At 50.7% G+C, this 19,362-nt stretch overlaps 2 protein-coding genes across 2 annotated transcripts; both read right to left on the minus strand.

Annotated features, from left to right (window-relative positions):
• Positions 1-1,068: 1,068 nt before the first annotated feature.
• phlda1 (pleckstrin homology-like domain, family A, member 1) lies at positions 1,069-2,085 on the minus strand (the record flags this gene model as incomplete). The annotated part of the gene is made up of 2 exons (XM_084486519.1): positions 1,069-1,146; positions 1,525-2,085. The coding sequence occupies one exon, from the start codon at positions 2,083-2,085 to the stop codon at positions 1,555-1,557; it is 531 nt and encodes a 176-aa protein (XP_084342645.1). The 3' UTR covers positions 1,069-1,146; positions 1,525-1,554.
• Positions 2,086-4,310: 2,225 nt separating this feature from the next.
• On the minus strand, positions 4,311-17,282 carry nap1l1 (nucleosome assembly protein 1-like 1). The gene is made up of 15 exons (XM_084486654.1): positions 17,187-17,282; positions 14,781-14,817; positions 13,608-13,693; positions 12,629-12,731; positions 11,317-11,458; positions 10,488-10,568; positions 9,938-10,066; positions 9,502-9,573; positions 9,281-9,420; positions 8,769-8,914; positions 8,628-8,647; positions 8,256-8,378; positions 8,000-8,032; positions 7,829-7,879; positions 4,311-5,581 (listed from the first exon to the last, which is right to left on the minus strand). Exons 2-15 carry the CDS (start codon positions 14,795-14,797, stop codon positions 5,543-5,545), a joined length of 1,182 nt encoding a protein of 393 aa, XP_084342780.1. The 5' UTR covers positions 14,798-14,817; positions 17,187-17,282; the 3' UTR covers positions 4,311-5,542.
• Between the last annotated feature and the right edge of the window lie 2,080 nt (positions 17,283-19,362).

Below are 19,362 nucleotides of genomic sequence, written 5' to 3' on the forward strand. Positions count from 1 at the left end.
TGATAACATATATCAGCCATTTATAATTAATTCTAGGTTATTATAACATGTATAGACCATCTACGTATATGTCATGTTATTCTAACGTACAAACCATCCATAAACAGCCTTAAAACGTGTTTGAAATAATCCAAAAGTAGCTCAACATTTTACGTTATAACTTTATTCAAAGAACACGACAGAATCTGTTTGTCTACAACAGAGTGAAAGAATTGTGGCCTGGAATGTCCGTTAAGGCGTTTACCCAGGGTTACCTATGGTAACTGATGGTTACCCCCAGTTACAGACAGTTACCCAGGGTTACCGACAGTTACCAAGGGTGGGGGGGTGGGGGGGAGAGGCAGGAGAGAGAGAGAGAGAGAGAGAGACAGGAAGTGATAGAGTATAGACAAAGTATAGAGGGGGTACAGTAGATAGAGTGGTACAGTAGATAGAATGGTACAGTAGATAGAGGGGTACAGTAGATAGAGGGGTACAGTAAAGGGGTACTGTCTCTCTTTTGTCCTGTACCCCCTTTACTGTATTGAAGGTACCCCTTTAATAGAGTAAAGGGGTGCGAGCGTATCAGGGCTAACAGTCTTAGCAGAGAGATGCTAGCATGAGCTGAAACACTGCGACAATAACTTTGTGCTAAACTTTGTGCTAGACCTTCTGGACAGAGCAGGGGTTGTGTTGCTATGCTATCGTATACTGAATGGCTGTCAACTAATTGGTTAATTGGTGTCAACTAATTGGTTAAATGTCAACCTGGATGACGCTACACAATGAGGAGCAGTGACGTCATCAAGTGATGACAGGACGTCCTCATGAGAACATCATCATCATCATCCTCATGTACCGGGGTCGGAGGAGCGGATCCAGGGCGGAGAGGGGAGCAGGGTTATGGTGTTCAGTGAAGGTCTCTCCTCCATCAGTCCAGATGTTCGTCTACACTCTGACCTCTGACAACACCAGGGTAGAAAAGACACACGACATGGATATTTACACACTTCATAAATAGGGGGGAGGTGATGACCCGTGGGTCTCGTCCGGTCTCAGGTCCCGGTCTATTGTCCGTGGAGGGGGTCTCCATAGGGGTGATGGAGGGGGGAGGGGTGCTGAAAGGTGAGGTGGTCCCGGTCCTAGTCTTCTTCTGGATCCAGAGACCTGCAGAGTAAAACCTGTTAGAGTCTGACAACAGCAACACGACGGGACCGAGACCACAGATCTGCCAGCAGATCTCTGATCACACACGGCGTTAACACGGAGCACCCAGTGTGTGAGAGCCCGGGGATCGCGTTACCCGTGCGTAACGCGACGTGTTGGACGTGACAAACAGGCGATAGTTCATAACAATCAGAAATCAAATGATCCACCATTTCATCAATATGACAACGTTTTATCATCACTGTTATCATCGTGTCAGTATCGCCGTGTGTGTGTGTGTGTGTGTGTGTGTGTGTGTGTGTGTGTGTGTGTGTGTGTGTGTGTGTGTGTGTGTGTGTGTGTGTGTGTGTGTGCGTGCGCGCGAGCGCTGTCTCTTACCGCGGATAGAACGCGTCGCCCGCGGTGTCTCTAGGCGACGCCAGGCGCCGCGCCGCGGGGGGTCTTGCCGTGTCCGGTGGGGGGCTTGCCGTGTCCGGGGGGGGTCTTGCCGTGCCCGGGCCCCCCCGCCCCCGGGCCGGCCAGCAGCTGCTGCTTCTGCCGCGTGGAGCGCACGGCGAGCACCGCCTGGCGGTTCTTGTACTGCACCATCTGCAGGGTGATCTCCGCGGACCAGCCCGCCTCCTGGGGGCTCCGGAAGTCCACCTCCCGCCCCTCCGTGGTCACCACCGTGAAGTACACGTACTTCCCCTTCCGCTCCACGCAGTCCACCGTCCTGATGTTGGCGAAGTGCAGCTGCTTGACGCGGCCGGTGTCCCCGGGCGGCTGCGGGTGGAGGTGCGGGTGGTGGTGCGGGTGGGGGTCGTGCTGTTTTGGCGGCAGCAGCAGCACCCCCTCCTCTGTCAGCACGCAGCGCTTCTTCTTCCACCGCTGCAGCAGCCCGTCGCCGCGCTTCTCCAGCAGGCCGTCCTTCAGCGCCTCGCCACCGCCGCTCTCCAGCATCTTGGCGTACGTGGCGTACGCGCCGCGCGTCTTCAGGCGCCGCGCGACTTCACGCACCGCTGCCGCGTGCTCGCTCCAGGGGGACCCGTGGCGCGCCTCGGCGGGGAGGCGATGGACGAGGAGCTGCTGCGGAGTTAGCGCGTCTGGTAGTCCGGTGGTCGTGCGGTGGTCGGTGGGAGAGAGAGAGAGGGGGAGTGAGGGAGAGAGAGGGGTCTGCTCGTTTCGTTGATTCCCCCCCTTCTCCGCAGAGCCCCGCCCCCCTGAGTGACAGCCAGTGGGGACGGGGCTCGCGACGTTCATTTGAATATTTATAAATCATATATCGAACTAAATAAAGGTTCACATCGTGTACGTGAGGGTAAGCCACACCATCAACCCCCCCCCCCCCCCACACACACACACACACACACACACCCTCAATTGAAACCCCTGGACGAGGCAGATGTTTGCCACCAGTGACTCGATCGGCTTGAAATGATGTGGTGACGTTACTCGACGACGGAGCCCCCCGCAGTCAGAGCGCCTGCAGAAACACCCCCCCCCCCCCCCCCGACTGTGTTTCAGACTGCTTCTGAAACACCAGGATTCAACTACTGGATCATACACTAGTGAAGTGTGAAGGGGTCATACCTTACAGTGGTGTTAAGTGAGTAGGGCCGTGTAGCTGTATGAGGGGTCATACCTTATAGTGTTAAGTGAGTAGGGCCGTGTAGCTGTATGAGGGGTCATACCTTATAGTGTTAAGTGAGTAGGGTAGGCGCTTGGGGCCCCATAGTAAGGGGGCCCCCAACAAATCAAAAAATAATTATTATTATTTTAGTACATAAACAGACAAAGCAAGACAAGTCTTAACGTGAAAATAAAATAAAGGGTTAGGAAATAAAGTTACCCAAGCGGCTCAAATAAAAGAAAAAAGCGAAAAGATGCTGTCAAGTATTTGGCAACACTACTAAAGATACACACTTCTTATGACAAATGTACTCATTCGCTTAGTCCCTTTGGATAAAAGCGTCTGCTAAATGCCCTAAATGTAAATGTAAAGACGTCAATAAGTAGGTGTTTGTCAGAAGCGTGTGATGTGGAGAACAATCTATTCCCCTTTTCTCTCTCGCTCTCTCTCTTATAATATCCTGCATCTTGTACATGGGTTTGTTTGTAGAATGATTGAAATGTCAATCTCAATTGCAATGCCAATTGCAACCTCACTCACTCACACAGTAGCGGTTCTACATTGAATTACGCCCCGGGCAAGACCCCCTCCGTACCCCCCCCCCCCCCAAAAAAAGAAAGTGGGGGGGTAGTGGGAGAGTTGTTGACAGGGGCGTGATTACGGCCTGGCGGAGTTGTTGACGGGAGGTGGGGGGGGGGGGGCGATTACGGTAAAACCGCTTCGTGGCACGGTTGTTTTTTTCTCGTGTGCTCGTGCCGCCCCCCATGTAATGCCACCCCGGGCGGCTGCCCGCTTCGCCCGTGCCTAAAACTGCGCTCACACATAGTCAATTATTAATCTTGACAATATTTGCTAAGTATATGGCTGTTTCTGATGTTTTACTAAGTATATGACTGTTTGTGGGGGTTTAACCTAAGTAACTAAGTAAGTGTCTTGCTTGTTATATTGAGATCTTAAAAAAAAACCTTATGTTAGGTTCCATCGTGACTATTAGTTTGTGTAGTGCTACACTGTGTTCTCTGCTTTCCATCTTCATTTTGGAGTAAAGAAGTGTATGCAGGGTTTAAAGGGGAATTTTTTTTCCTCATCAACCTTTACTTCCACGTAGATTAGCTCTACCTGCTTATCCACCAGTTGGTACATTTTTTTTCTCCGTTCTCTTTTAAAGATCGGATGAGGTGGGCCCCATACATATAACATTAGTGTAAAGGAGTGTCACCACTAGTACATTTTGAGACACTCATTGTCAATGAATAGACATCGTGTCTATGAACATCCTTACGGTAGCGACAGCCATATATTGTTTCTCTTTCTGACAAATGGACTTATTGTAAGTCGCTTTGGATAAAAGCGTCTGCCAAATACCCTAAATGTAAAATGACTGCACTCACCTTCTGCTCTGATCGGTCACGTCTTCCTCAAAAGACAGCACACCTCCTCTAGGGAGTACACACACACACATATTGGACATCGACTGTTAAGTGAGTCAATAGTAAATAAACCAAGCCTACCTTAAGACTAGAGGCACCATAATGACGACTCAGAGACCACAGTACACGTTGAACCAGTTTATTCATGAATATACACGTACAGTTATTGAATACATTGGTAACTTGTAGCATAGCATTTAACCCTGACAACAGCTGCTAACTTTATACCCTGGCTGTCCACTGGGGGCAGTCAGACCACGAGGGGGGGAGCCAATCATCTTCTCTTATTGCTCTAATGTGCTTCAGGCAGGGGGGGGGCAGCCTTCTCATTGGTGCTTTGTTTCCTTCACAGTGATAAAGTTGAACTTTGACCCCAGGGGGTGGGCACGGTCAGAGCAAGGTGTGAGTCAGCTGACCTTTGGGGCGGGACTTCGAAGTGACACGCCTCCGACCTCGGGTTGAAATCTCTCTGTGCACTACATCCACCAGTCTGTCCTATACACACATGCAACACTCTAGATCAGACAAGGGTTCTACACCAGTAGGGCAGCATGCCAGCCCGCCAGACACGGCTAACCCGCTAGATGGAGGCTAGCACGTCACCCAGCCAGAAACAGGCTCACATGTTAGCATGCAACCCACTAGACAGAGGCCAGTGCGCTGGATGCTAACTGACGGTACAAAGTGCTGGGGTTAGGGGTGAGCTAACTGGTCCCGAAGGTTTGAGCAGCGGCGACACATGGTTCTGTTAGTTCACCTGGTTAGGTGCCAGCCAGGCCTGGGATACTGGAATGTTTGATTTAGGGAGTGGACCCGGGATTCACGGTTTGGTGGGGGGTGGGGTCTCTAGGACCCTGATGACAGACTGGTTCTGATCCACCCTCCACCTGAACCCCCGCCGGGTCCCAAGTGCTACAGAACCTTCCAGACCGACCCTGAAGGGCTGGAGATATGGGGGAGGAGGGGGGAGATACTGGGGAGGAGGGGGTATCGTCTGCCTGCATCAGCTGTTGTCCAAGAGTAAACACAACCAAAGTGAGAGTAAACCTAGCGGAGGAGACCATGCGACCTGCGGGGCTATGATACAGAGGAGAACACAAAGGAAAACACCACGTATACCAGGGTTTAAGACGCTAAAATACTCAAGGATTACTAGTATTTTAAGATGCTAAAGACCTCGTATACCGAGCCGGGCTCGCTGGGTTAGAACAGTTCTGGTAACAAAAATCTTAAACCCCTTTTCTCTTTTTCTTCAATTTATTTCTACCAAGAAAAATACAAAACATCATAAGGCGGTGCGAGTCTAGTAGGAGTCTTGTTACAGTGTCGTTAGTCCTCCGAGCAGCAGGGGGCGATCTCACTGCTGTTTACACTCGGGTGTCGGGTTGGCGTCCTTCTGCAACGAGACCACAGTGGACAGGGAGGGGTTAACACAGCGCACACACACACACACACACCTACAGACACAAACAAACACGTACAAACACACCACTACACACTAGTCCATCCGGAGACAAGATTGGGGAGGTTGGATTGAATCGTTCGTCTGGGAGGTCACCAGCTTATGGATGTTCAAAGTGCTTGTAATGGAGTCAGGATCACAAGGCACACATCCCCAATGTTGCCTTGAACGCAAAACAAACAGCAGCCGACCTGCTCAGAAAGGTAATGTGTGAGGTGTGATGGTTCCATTCCTAGTGCTCCCTCTGCTGGCCGGGCGAATGCATAAAGGCCGTGGCAGACGTTTCAGTGAAAGGCTGCACTAATGGTGGTGTTTCAACTCAGCTGGTCCAAAGACAAACACCTTCATGGGGGTGTTCCACCATTCTACCTAAGCTTCAACACCAATAGATGCTTTAAATACAAGACTACTTTTTACACAGAAAGGGTCCTACACAGTTAGTGGCTGTGGCCCTGACCAGGAAGCACACTGCTGGGCTTTCCAGCATCGTATCAGACGTAAAAACTGCCAGGTCTGACCCATGCCACTGGTCCTACTGGTGAGGACACCTGTTGGGATATGCTTTGTGTGTACTGGTCTGCCAGTCTCGCTGAAGTAAACCCTGAAATTAGTAACATGTCCAGAAATGGCGTCGTCTAGAACAGGCACACAAACAAACCAAACGGGTGGGAGGCCTTTCAACATACAGAAGAGCCCTGGTTGCCGGGACGACGGGTTAGAGGGAACGCCACAACAACCCAACAGGTTAGTGAGGTGTAGGGAGACGAGGGAGAGGGAGCAGAGGTGGGGGAGGATGGGGAGATGGAAGCCAGGCAAAAGGAAAGGTGATGGAGGAGAGCCATGGGTACCTACCAGGACAGTGTTAGTGCTCTACAGACACCCCGCTAAACCTAGTGGAGAAACGTGATACACAGGCGCTGGCTTAACCAAGGCATCCCAGAGGAACACATCAACGACTGAAGAGTGCAGAATACAGAAGGTCACAGAGCCCTGAGTACACTGAGGGATGTCAGGTCGAGGACTGGCATCCCAAGTCATCTATGGATTCATCTGGTCATTTAGCACAGTGTTATTCAACGTGAGGTTTAGTGCAGTCAGAGGTCATTAAGGGGTGATAGGGTCGTCTTGCTCTAGGTACCAGGACATTAAGGGGTGGTAGGGTCTTGTTCTAGGTATCAGGACATTCAAGTCACTAAGGGGTGGTAGGGGTCGTCTTGCTCTAGGTACTAGGACATTACGGGGGTGGTAGGGGTCGTCTTGTTCTAGGTACAAGGACATTACGGGGTGGTAGGGGTCGTCTTGCTCTAGGTACCAGGACATTACGGGGTGGTAGGGGTCGTCTTGCTCTAGGTACCAGGACATTAAGTTCATTAATGGGTGTTAGGGTCGTACCAGGACATTGGGGATCTGACCGCACTACCCTTTCCTCTTTAGGATGGATCTAGGTAGGGGAAAGTCATCTTTGAGGATAGAAGGTTTTGTAGCATGAAATGAAAGTTAGGATTGAGAAAGACTTGAAATGAAAGAAGTGTTTTGCTCTAGTGTACTGGAATATGTACAAGTTAGCAAAGACTTGATTCACCACAACCAGCTTTCAGCAGAGGATCAGATACTAAAACCACATTCATAAGGCATTACTTTGACCTATGCATAACCGCTTTCACCAAGGAGTCACTTATTCACGTTTGCAGTGTAAGTGGGTAAGCAGGTATGGGCATGCATGGGTACTGAATGTTAGGATGCTGCGTTTGGTTAGGTTTCTCAACACCAGAGATCCGGGACACGGAGGAGCGTTTGACAATATGTATTCTGTATGTTGAACCCCAACAAAACAACAGCTTCAGCAGTGGTCCTACGGCAAACCCCAAAGTTAATAAACTGACACCCCAAACTTATGGAGGCCAATATCCTGATATCACGACCCTGTGTCAGCTTTGTAACTGTTGCAGCGATGCCAGCTATGGCAGTGAAGTAATCATGTGAAGTGTACTTCTGTAAAGGTCAAGGTTACAGGCTAGATGACCAGTAGGTGGTCTACAGTGTCCTCCAAAAGGAGGTGTTTCACCAGTCTGCTGAAACCCGAGGGTTGGTGATGCTTAGAAAGACAGGTCTCACCAAGGACCACTGCGGTAGCCGTTTCAGTTCCACACCACTTTCATCACACGGGAGATGTGGTCTTACCTTGGGATCGTAGTCGGGGTCGTTCTCCTCATCAGCCTCTTCCTCTCCCTCCTGACACAGACAGACAGACGTCGTGTTGTACTGTTAGTGCTTCAGAGTCTTTAAGCCCAGCTCATCAAGGCAACACCTCGTTAGCTCTGGCTAAACCACCATCTACTAGTTTGGTCTTACCTCATCATCAGCCTCTTCTCCCTCCTCATCATACTGCAAAAGAAAAACAAGGGTTACTGAGATCTTCAATGAGTCACCATAATTTATTTCATCCGCACCTAATGGGTCTAAAGGAAACATTGCAACTTTTTACAAGGTAATCACTAGTTTGTCTGTTGACAGTTTTAGAAGGGGTGACCACTAGTCAGTCTGTGGTGACCACTAGTCAGTCTGTGGTGACCACTAGTCAGTCTGTGGTGACCACTAGTTGACTCACGTCATCGTCGTCATCCTCGATGGCCTCCCCGGTGAAGTACAGCACGGCCCGAGGAACGATGCGCTCACGGATGAAGTGTCCGATCTCAAAGTCTGCCGCCAGGACCGCCTCAGAGTCCTCATCCTGAGGGGGACACCATTACCAGACACAGTTAGACCCCACCAGAACACCATGGTAACTACCAAGCAGCATCACCAAGGTAACGTCAGCCTCGCTACAGGGCCAGACAGTTACAACCATAGAACAAGTCGCAAGGTCGCTATGCTAAAAGAAGTTCAGCATAGCGACACAGGATTACCATAGCGACTGTACAGTCACAGTATCACCAGCCAGCCACTACTGGGAACAACAAAGTAAAGTTCATCCACTCACCAGCTCTCCGCTCTCGGGCACTGGAAGGAGAAGGACAAAAAGGTTAGACACCTCTACATCGATACGAAGGTGAATAGTCTGTGTGCAGCTCATCTCCTTAGCGTCAGCTGAACCTCTGAGGGACAGGAGACTGCGCCTCACCTTCCGGCGGCGTGAAGAAGTTGAAGAAGGAGTCGTTGGGGACGGTCTTGGTGACCGTCCGCACCGTGCCACGGCCCTTGTGCTTCTGCTTCTTCTTGATGGTCTTCAGCGTTACGTTCTTTCCCTTGGTCCAGTCGATCACACAGCTGAGGAGCAGGAAACACCCAGGTCAACATCACAGACCTTCTGATCCGGTTTGGTCAGAGTTGAGAGTCCCGTCTCCACACAGACCCGTCTGTCCGTCTCCACACAGGACACAAGTCCTTTTATATCTGTATCGCCCTTTATCAGCATTCCAGTCTCAAAGTTCCTCCCAGGTCACACATTACTGGACCTCTAACCCTCAGCCCTCTCAAGACAGAAACCGAGAGGAAGTCTGCAAAGGAGGGGTCTTCCTCCAGGGATACAGGAGGGTGACAGGCAGATGTACCACAGCATCACAGTATCATTTAGTGCCGTCAGGGACATGGAGCAGCTTTGAGATCTCCATCCATGCAGTGAGGGGCACCTACCCGGTACACCCCATGATCTCGGGCCCGTCGAAGGAGAAGGGTTCCGTCTCATCTGGCTCAGACCTCATCTTGTAGGTCTTGGTCAGCAGAGTGTTGCTGAAGAAGTCGTTGGGCTCAAAGTGGAAATCTAGAGAGAAGCTCTGGAGGACAGAAAACCCTTCAGTTTATGTGTGGATCTAAAGAGCCGTGTGTGAACACTGGTGTCTCGCGTCCCAACTCACCATGGGCTGACCCGGGTCAGAGAACTTCACTTTGATGTCTTGTAGATGTTTAAGGATGGGTTCGTCATGTTCCTGTAGACAGAAACCAAAGTTCACCCAACCCAGTTCAATTCACTCAGGAAGACTTCCAATACATTCTTTGTTGTATACAGGGAATGGGTTAACCTAGCGATTGTTAGTGCTTGGCAATTGTTTCTATGAACATCCTTACTGTACCGACAGAAGAAACACTAGAAACACTATATTGCTGAAAAATGTACTTGCTTTGGGTAAAGCGTCTGCTAAAAGCCCTGAATGTAAATGTGAATGTTCATGTAGGTATGTAACTAGTATAAAAGTTGACAAGAAGCTGCCAGCAGGGGGCGGCCAACTCAAAGCTCCCCCTGATTGGCTGAGCTGCTCTGGGTCACACCACATCAGTCTCTGATTGGCTGACCTGGAGCATGTCGCTGAGCAGGTCAACGTTCTTGAAGACGGTGAGCCAGAACTCAGGAATGCCTTTAGGGTCCTCCTTCTCCTCATCCTTCTTCTCCTCCTCCACCTTGGCCTTCTCCTTCATCTCCTCCTGATGGGGCACACAACACATCTCCATCAAGAACGACTCCATCACCCACAGTCACAGAGGAACACAACTCATCACCCACAGTCACAGAGGAACACACTCCATCCACAACAACTCCATTACCCACACACATCAGTCAGACATGACTGAACACAAACTCAACCCTACCAGCCCAGACTGATGCCGGTAGGGCCAAAATTACACATGGAAAAGAGTTGAGGTTCTGGTCGGCAGCTTATGGTACCAGCCGTATAAAGGGACTTGTTCCTACTGGTTACAACTGATGGTACGAGCTGTATATAGGGACTGGTTCCTACTGGTTTCAGCTGATGGTATCCGCTGTATACAGGGACTGGTTCCTAGTGGTTTTAGCTGATGGTTGCAGTTGTATACTGGTTCAAACGGGTTGTGCCTGGTTACTTACGGTCAGTTCTTCCTCCTCTGCGGCCTTCCACTCACACTCCTCGTCCGTGGGCTCGTAGACGGCCTTCACAATGTCGCTCCTCTGAGGAAACACCAGAGCGTTAGCATCACAGTAGCATGACCAGAGCTTTAACACCACAGTAGCATGACCAGAGCGTTAACATCACAGTAGCATGACCAGAGCGATCAGCGAGCATCCATACCAAGCAGCTCACACTGGGGCTGATAGCTCGCTACCCGCCCCCCCCAGGCTAACCGCTATCCCCCCCAGGCTAAACGCTACACCCCCCCAGGCCAATACCACAAGTTTACACCTTCAAGAGTTCAGCAAAGGTGAAGGATTTGAGGTCATGTGTAGTGTCTGAATGTTGTGTTGCGTCCCACCGAGGAGGATATGGGAGCTGGGGGGGTGTGGGTGGGGGGTTAGTGCGGCATCAACAGTAATGAGAGGCGTAGTTAGCAGCCCAAGGGACGTCAGCAGTTTGTCTCCGCAGGAGACACTGGAGCCATCAGAGGGGCTGGGGAGTGATGACGTATGGATCTCAGAATGAGACGTGTGGCTCCAAGAGTGAGACGTGTGGCTCCAAGAGTGAGACGTGTGGCTCCAAGAGTAAGACGTGACTCCGAGAGTGAGACGAGTAGCTCAGAGTGTAAGTGTGACTGTTCTCAGCGTGATCATGTCGTGTCCTGTGAGGCGTGTCAGGAGAGAACTATGTACAGAGAAGTTTCTGATCAGGACTGTACAGTGGTCCAGACCCACAGGAAAGGGCTACTGGTCAGGTGCGAGTGTGATGGTTGACGGGATACTGGTCAGGTGTGAATGATGGTACCTTGTCGAAGAGGGGCTGGTAGAGGGCGGCGTACTTCCTCTCCAGCTCGTGGACCTCCTCGTAGAACTTGGCCTCTATGTGGGCGCACTTCACCTGGAGGTTCTTCAGGGCGTGGACGCGCCGCTTCACCACCTTGGGGAGGCTGGAGAGAACAATGCTCAGACCTGGTCCTGCCCCAACGCAAAGGCCCACTCCTCACTTCCTGTTCGGTTAACAGTCCCCGGGGAACACCGACTGACAACAAGCTAAAACATGAAACACACCCACAGGCCTTTTCTGAACCCTGTCCCGTGTCCCTCCCTCGAGAGTCACTCCCTCTGCAACATTACAAGACCTCCAGACGTTCTCCGTCGTGAGAGGAGAAGGAGGTCAAGGAGAACCTCAGACCTCCTGCCCGGAGGCCCAGCGGCATGGAGGGAGACCCTTTAGGGGCTGCACCATGTACCAAGACCAGGTTTTTAAATTGACCCAAAAATTTGGGTTAAATTTGATGCCCATGTTGACCGTTAACCTTCGGGCAGGTGGGGGTTTCAGAGGAGTATAGTAGAGGGAGGGAGGGCAGAGCAGCGTATGTGTGGTGCTACAGCTCATCTCCATCAGGTGTACTGAACCGTTTCCCTGCGACAGCCAGAGGCGTCGACCCGGAGAGAACCCTGACACCAGAGCTGCTGCTGGCTCGACACTGAGGGAGCCACGCCCCGCAGCTCCAAAGGGGCCAGAGACCCTAACCCCTTGGTGTATATCAAGGGTGTGTGTATACGTGTACTGGTACCTAGGCCTGGGCGATATGGCTGAAAGACATATCATGATATAACTTGATCATATCGATCGATAGATTACTATTGATCATTTTAATGACCTAAAAAGACTAGGAATTACCATGCTGGATTTAAACACTTCTGTTTAACACTTAATATGACCTTCCACTGTTCTTCATGATAAATACTCCAATGTCGACATGAAACATGAAAAACACTCAAATATTGTAAAAAAAGTATGGAACCGTGTTTGTGTAACAAACCCCGCTACTAGATCTGGTGGTTTCGGCTCTTATCGATATATATTGAAAATGTTTTATATTGATCAAAAGTCTATCACAATACAATAATTTATTGTTTTATTGCGCAGGCCTACTGGTACCTCTCCATGTGTGTGTGCACTGGTTGTACTGGTACCTCTCCATGTGTGTGTAGTGGTTTTACTGGTACCTCTCCATGTTTCCAGAGGGCGACCCCACCAGGCCGTGTGTGTACTGGTTATACTGGCGTTACTGGTACCTCTCCATGTATGTGTGTACTGGTTGTACTGGTACCTCTCCATGTATCCAGAGGGCGACCCCACCAGGCCGTCCAGCCTCTCTTGCAGCGCCGCCAGGATCTCTGGGTTCTGCATCATCTGGACCGTCAGCTGGCGGGCTGCAACACAGAGTCAATCACAGAGCACCGTCACATCGCTGGACCAATCAGAGTACAGTCACGTCGCTGGACCAATTACAGAGCACCATCACGTCACTGGACCAATGAGAGACCACCCATCACTTCACTGGACCAATCACAGAGAACACAACCACTTCATGTGGAAGTGTCTCATACATTATACAACACAACGCTGTGTTTAAGACGATTCTCACCAGTTCCTACCAGACATCTGGCAGACTTCATGTAGATGAAGGGTATGCCACCAACACCCACAGAAGACAGTCACAAGGCCCTGAAGTCTTTGTTTTGTAAAGATAATCCTGCTCTAAAAATAGACGTCTAATTTCAGCCATGAAGGCAGCGGAGCAAAGCAGGAGATGTTAGCGTCTGCACATCAAAGTGAGCTCTGAGCCCGCTGGGCTCTACCAGCCACCGCTGGCCTCGACAGCCTCGCCACCACCAGCCGCTGGCCCACGCAGCCCGCATAATCCATCCAGTTAACATACACTGTGCTCCTCGTACCAGGAGAGACCAGCAGAAGGATCAGCATGAGGAGCCTTAGAGACTGACTCATGCCAAGGCTCCTGCTCAGAGGCCTTCAGAGAACATGGGGAGTGGCTGCTAGTGAGGAGCGCACACGTCTGATGTCACGAGTATGAGCCTAGTGTAGAGGTGTGCACATCTACGCGTGTTTGTGAGTAGTGCGTGTTGAGGCGAGTGCGTGTTTCGTGCAGGTGTGTTGAGGAGTGTGTGCCGTGCAGGTGTTTATTTGGTGCCGTGCAGGTGTTTATTTGGTGCCGTGCAGGTGTTTATTTGGTGCCGTGCAGGTGTTTATTTGGTGCCAGGTGTTGTGGTGTGCGTTCGATGCAGTACCTTTGCTGTTCTCATCCTCTCCCGTCTCCTCCTCCTCCACCTCTTCCACATCCTCCATGTCAGCGGGGTCCATCTCCTGCTCCTTGCTGCTCAGGAGGAACATAAGTCATGTGATCAGTAACTCTAGGAGGACTACAGGTAGGGATCGGGGGTCACCTGGCTCTAGGAGGACTACAGGTAGACTGGACACTGGGGATTGAACCCAGAACCTTTTGTCTTGAGCCGACACACTTGCAGGTCCAGGTCCCCAGTTTGTTCAGAGTGAGGGTGTTTAACTGTAATAAGCACTGGGACCAACCAGCTGGGACCAGCCAGCCGTGAATAACAGCAACCCAGAGCCTCTCCATTACACCAGTTAAGACCAGCTATCAAATTACACTCGAGTGGGAAAAACAAAACTATTCATTCCCACAAATGCGTGAAAATCGGGAAGAGAAAATAGCGAAACTACAGAATATGATCCATTTTGTTGACAACACTTTTAGGAGAAAGAAAGGCGTCTGTGCTCAGGTCTGCCAGGGAGAGTGGCGCCACCCACTGGTGGCCAAGTGTCACAATACTGTTTAAATGTCACCCGTCTGGACAGCAGGTGGTGAGTGTGCACTACCACACCAGAAGGACACTGAAGAACAGGACGACAGCGGAGAGATCGAGATACAGGCGAGAGAGACCAGGGGGCAAAAGGGAGATACAGGCGAAGGAGACAAGGGGGTGAGAGGGAGATACAGGCAAGAGAGACCAGAGAAACTAGGAGTTTGTGGTCTAGCCGTCTTTGTCCTCAGTCATTAAAGATTTAACAGCCATTTAACCAATTACAATATCTGCTCAACAGCCCCATCGCCTAGACTAATTAACATAATTAAGCTCTTCCTGGCCACAGTAATGATAGCCTGTGTTCCTCCAGCGCCTGTTAGGGTTCCTCCAGCTTAGACCTTACTGCAGTAGACCCTACTGCTTTAGACCAATGTACGTTAGTCCTTTAGTTAAACATTGTGTTACTGGTTGTGTTACTATTGTGTAATAGGAAAGGGAAGGGAGACAAGACTGAAGAGAGACAAGTCTGAAGACAGTGACAGATTGAGCGATGGAGAGAGACCACCCAGTGGAGAGACCAGCCATCAAGAGAGACCGGGGGAGAGACCTGGACACTACAGTGGATAAGTGAGTACTTACTTGTCGAGGTCGGCCATCTTAGCGGAGTAGGGCGGTGCTGTGGAGAGACCAGAGAGACCATAAGGAGGAGACCAGAGAGACCATTACGCAGGAAGATGACCAGGATGAGACCAGAAGGAGGAGACCGATGCAGTCAGCAGACTGCTGGGCTTTGAGGTAGTATAGGACCAAACCATCTATCCCCACACAGGCTTAACATCCCCCACCTGCTCCTCATAGGAGAACAAAACTAGCCCCTCCAGACCCCCCAGAGGCAGGCCGACGATAAGGAGTGTGGTCGTACTGGGCAGCTCCCAGGGTCCACCAGCAGAACCATGTGGTTGTACTGGGCAGCTCCAAGTGTCCACCAGCAGAACCATGTGGTTGTACTGGGCAGCTCCCAGTGTCCACCCGTTGTAGTACCAGTAATATGATGGTTTGATATAGTAAACAGTAAACTCTTTGTTCAGCTTCCACATGCCAGATTAAACCAGCGTAATCCAGATTATTTTTGTCTGTTTTAATTTACGATGTTTTAACCTTTAGTAACAGAGGCAGCATCATGGGATATGGTGGTGGGGGGGGGGGGGTGGGGAGTACAGAACTCACCTCAGATCTCAAACTACACCACCCAGGACATGCCCTCCTCTATACACAACAGACCTTCCTCATCTTAACTTCCTCTTCTGCGGTTTTGAGGCGAGACTAGACAAGTGGATTCTGTCATCCCTGTCAGCATTAATGATTGCAGCTGCTACTATTGTTAATAATTTAATTGACTGCTAGTTTCTACGATGTGATGCCTACAGGACTGAGGGTGTGGCAGGAGAGGTGGTGTCAGGTACCAAATGCACCAATCAGCTTGGGCTTAGCTCCACTACCTACATGGTCACATTCAGACCAGTACGGAGTACACAACGTGGTTTCACTCAGAAATAAAACACTTCCAATATCTATATCTCCATCTCAATATACAATAGGCCTAATTATTAAAAGGAAATTACCTTCACATCAACACACCAAACTTGCAATAAAGTATCCCGTGTCAAAAACAATTCAATTCTGTATAATCAACTTCATTATATTCATTCATTATTTATTCATAACTTCATATTAATGTGGAGTTCAGGACTGTGTAAGGACATTGTGTAAAAACAGTGCATCTCTAGACCAATCGGTGAGGATCCTACAGTTTAAAACTCAGAAAGCTGGGAGCACGTCAACCCTCATGGCCGATGCATTATGGAAAGTGTGTCTGATTATCTGGATGTCTACCATGGAGAGGACTTCAGGTAGATGATCCTGAATGTGTTACAGCAGCGTGTTCTACAAGAACATCCGCACCCTAAGCTGCTCTGCACACAAAGGAAACTTGCACTAAATGATGAACACCAGTTGGTTTAAACTTTTATTTAACGTTTTTCCCTCAAAGCAAACTCGAACCTGAACGGGAGTTCAGCTCCAACCAACTTCCGACCACATGTGGAACCAAACCAGCATCACCCCTTCAACACATAACCATACTCACCCCATAACCACTCACCCCATCATCACTTCACCCTAGACACACTCGCCCCTTCATAACTTCACCCAGTAAGCCCTTCACCCATAACACTCACGACTTCATCACATCCCCCCATAACCACTTCATCTCTTACATCACATAACCACTCACCCCTTCATCACATCCCCCAGTAAGCCCTTCATCACCTCAACCATAACCACACTCAAGACTACCTCACGTAACACCATAACCCGCCAAACCTCTTCATCATACAGGCCCGCCAGACCGATCCGATCATGTCAAAGTAGGTCTGCGGTTCGTTAGCGGAGTTAGCCTAGCATCTTCCCCAGTCCATCCCCAGCGCGTGGGGCTAGCGGAGGCTAGCTCATCAGCTAGCCTCTGCTAGCCCCACGCTACCTCTGGCTTAGCTCCTCTGCTAGTTTGATGCGCACTTTGGGCTGAAAAGTAAAGCCTGTCATCAGGGGCTCCGGTCTAGAGGCGCTCAGCCTGGCTAACCAGCGGGTTGCTGATGCTAGGGTCCCGGCGCAGTGCCCTAGCATCACGTCGGGCTAGCAGCGGGCTGAACCCCGTTTTAACGGGAGCCTCGTCACCGGAATAAGGTCAAGACCGAATTAAAACCAGCGTCACCGCAGAAGTCCCGATATAAATATTAAACTAAATGGTCTCCTTTAGAGGACCCCCTCTGAGACCGAGGCCCGCTGACAGACCGGGTCCGGAGGGGACCGTGTGTCAGCGACGGGGGGTCCCGGGCGGACCATCATGGAGGCGCGCGATGGCTGCTGTCGTCTCGAGACCATCGAACGGTTAACCGTCGCGCGCCGACCGGAGGACCCGAAGATCCCGGCCGCGGGCAGCAGCACCCTACCCCGGGCGTGGTGTCAGAGTCGCGACGCGGCTCCTACCTTGTGGTACGGGCGGTGAGGCTCGGCGATGAGGCGGGGAAGCGGACCGGGGTGAAAACACTCCGCTCTGATGGCGGTAAAAAGGGAGAGAGATCCCGCCGCCCGCGCTCATATACATTCAGCGTCATCACGTAAAGCGGCGGTCACGTGTGGCACGCCGCGCATGGGCGGGGCCGCGGAGCATCCATGGCAGCATGTAGCTAAGACCTAAAGCTAGTTATCATGTAAATAAGATCTAAAGTTAGTTATCATGTAGCTAAGACCTAAACCTAGTTATCATGTAGCTAAGATCTAAAGCTAGTTATCATGTAGCTAAGACCTAAAGCTAGTTATCATGAAGATAAGATCTAAAGCTAGTTATCATGAAGATAAGATCTAAGTATATTATCATGAAGATGAGATCTAAAGTATATTATCATGAAGATCTAAAGCATAGCATAATGAAGATAAGATCTAAAGCATATTATCATCCTTAAGACACCTAAGTCCCACACTGACTATATGTAAATTCAATGTCGTTCAAAATAGTTTTATGTGCATGGAAAATATATATAGGGAATATTGATAGTGGTATTGCAGATGACTAGACGTTGTAGGAGGGTTTGTGTTATTGTTTGTGTTCTGTGAATCTCTCCAGACACTGAGCGATTGAATCATTCATCACTTCAGCAGGCTAAGAATAAAATACACACCTCTACTCTCTCCCCCTCTCCCTGTCATCCCCTCTCTCTCTCTCTCTCTCTCTCTCTCTCTCTCTCTCTCTCTCTCTCTCTCTCTCTCTCTACCTCACTCCCCCTCTCTCTCTCCTTCCACCATCTTTCTCTCTCTCTCCCACTCTCTCTCTAGCTACCTCTCCCTCAGTCTCCCTCCCTCTCTCTCGTCAAAGGTCAGAGCTGTGATCGGATGTGAGAGGAGCTTCCCTGAGTCATGCAGAGCGAGAGAGAGATGAGAGAGAGAGACAATAGAGGAAAGTGAACCCAGTGAATGAAGGGAGCCGTGGGAGCAGAGCAGGTCTCATCCTCCTCCCAGAATAACCAAGACATCGTCTCCACTCCACATCCTGGGAGACATTCAGCAGGGCGGGCATCGTGTTTTTGGGCCCTCTGGGCGTATGTGGGGGGGGGGGAATCCCACTGCTGAGGGGCCCCTCCAACCCCTGAGAGGCCCCTCCCACCCTGGGCACCTCCGGGTGCTGACCTCTGAGGCCCAGACCCCCGCCAGAGGGTGGAGGTGTGAGTACTCCTCGCTACGTCACCTGGTGTCTCCGTTGCCAGGGGACCGATGGTCTCTTAGCAACGAGCAGCATGATGGCCTTTAAAGTCTAGGGATATATATAACCTACACACACACACGTGCACACACACATACCCATACACACAGCCACAAACACGGAGGAGGTCCTCAGCTTCTGTGATGTCACTCAGCTTCTGTGAGTTCTGACATCATGACGCTGCAGCAGACTGATGATCTGTTTAGTGGTCAGCCCCCCTGCTGGGGGCTGGTCAGGTGACCCGGTGGTGGTCAGGTGACCCAGTGGTAGTCAGATGACCCGGTGGTGGTCAGGTGACCTGCTGGTCAGGTGACCCGGTGGTGGTCAGGTGACCTGCTGGTCAGGTGACCCGGTGGTGGTCAGGTGACCCGGTGGTGGTCAGGTGACTCGGTGGTAGTCAGGTGACTCGGTGGTGGTCAGGTGACCCGGTGGTAGTTAGGTGACTCGGTGGTGTTCAGGTGACCCGGTGGTGGTCATGTGACCTGCTGGTCAGGTGACCCGGTGGTAGTCAGGTGACCCGGTGATGGTCAGGTGACCCGGCAGTGAGGGCATCACCAGCAGCTTCTCCTGTAAGAGGAGATGCAGAGCTACAGCCTTCAAATATTAATACTGCTTCCTGTGCCTATTAACCACCTCCCCCAACACACACACACACACACACACACACAGACACACACATATAGACAGACACGCACACAGACACACACATGCACACAGACAGACACACACACACACACACACACACACAAACAGACTCATACACACCAAGGAATAATTGAGAGAGAGAAGGAGAGAGAGAGAATCGGTGATGGTGTCTTTTCTTAAAGAGAGCATGAATACTTTAACAGGACGGACCACAAACTGACAGACACAAAGGTCTGGACATGTGACCTACATGGAGAGGAG

This window comes from Micromesistius poutassou (assembly GCF_964030765.1).
Source record: "Micromesistius poutassou genome assembly, chromosome: 22".
NCBI lineage: Eukaryota > Metazoa > Chordata > Actinopteri > Gadiformes > Gadidae > Micromesistius > Micromesistius poutassou.

Bases quoted from the DNA above. Each gene is read 5' to 3' on its own strand.
- nap1l1 (XM_084486654.1), bottom strand. The intron at 9,574-9,937 runs GTCAGCCAATCA...TTCTGTCTACAG, and splicing joins TGCTCAGCGACATGCTCCAG to GAACATGACGAACCCATCCT. The intron at 8,915-9,280 runs GTAGGTGCCCCT...CCTGCTCCTCAG, and splicing joins GAGATCATGGGGTGTACCGG to CTGTGTGATCGACTGGACCA.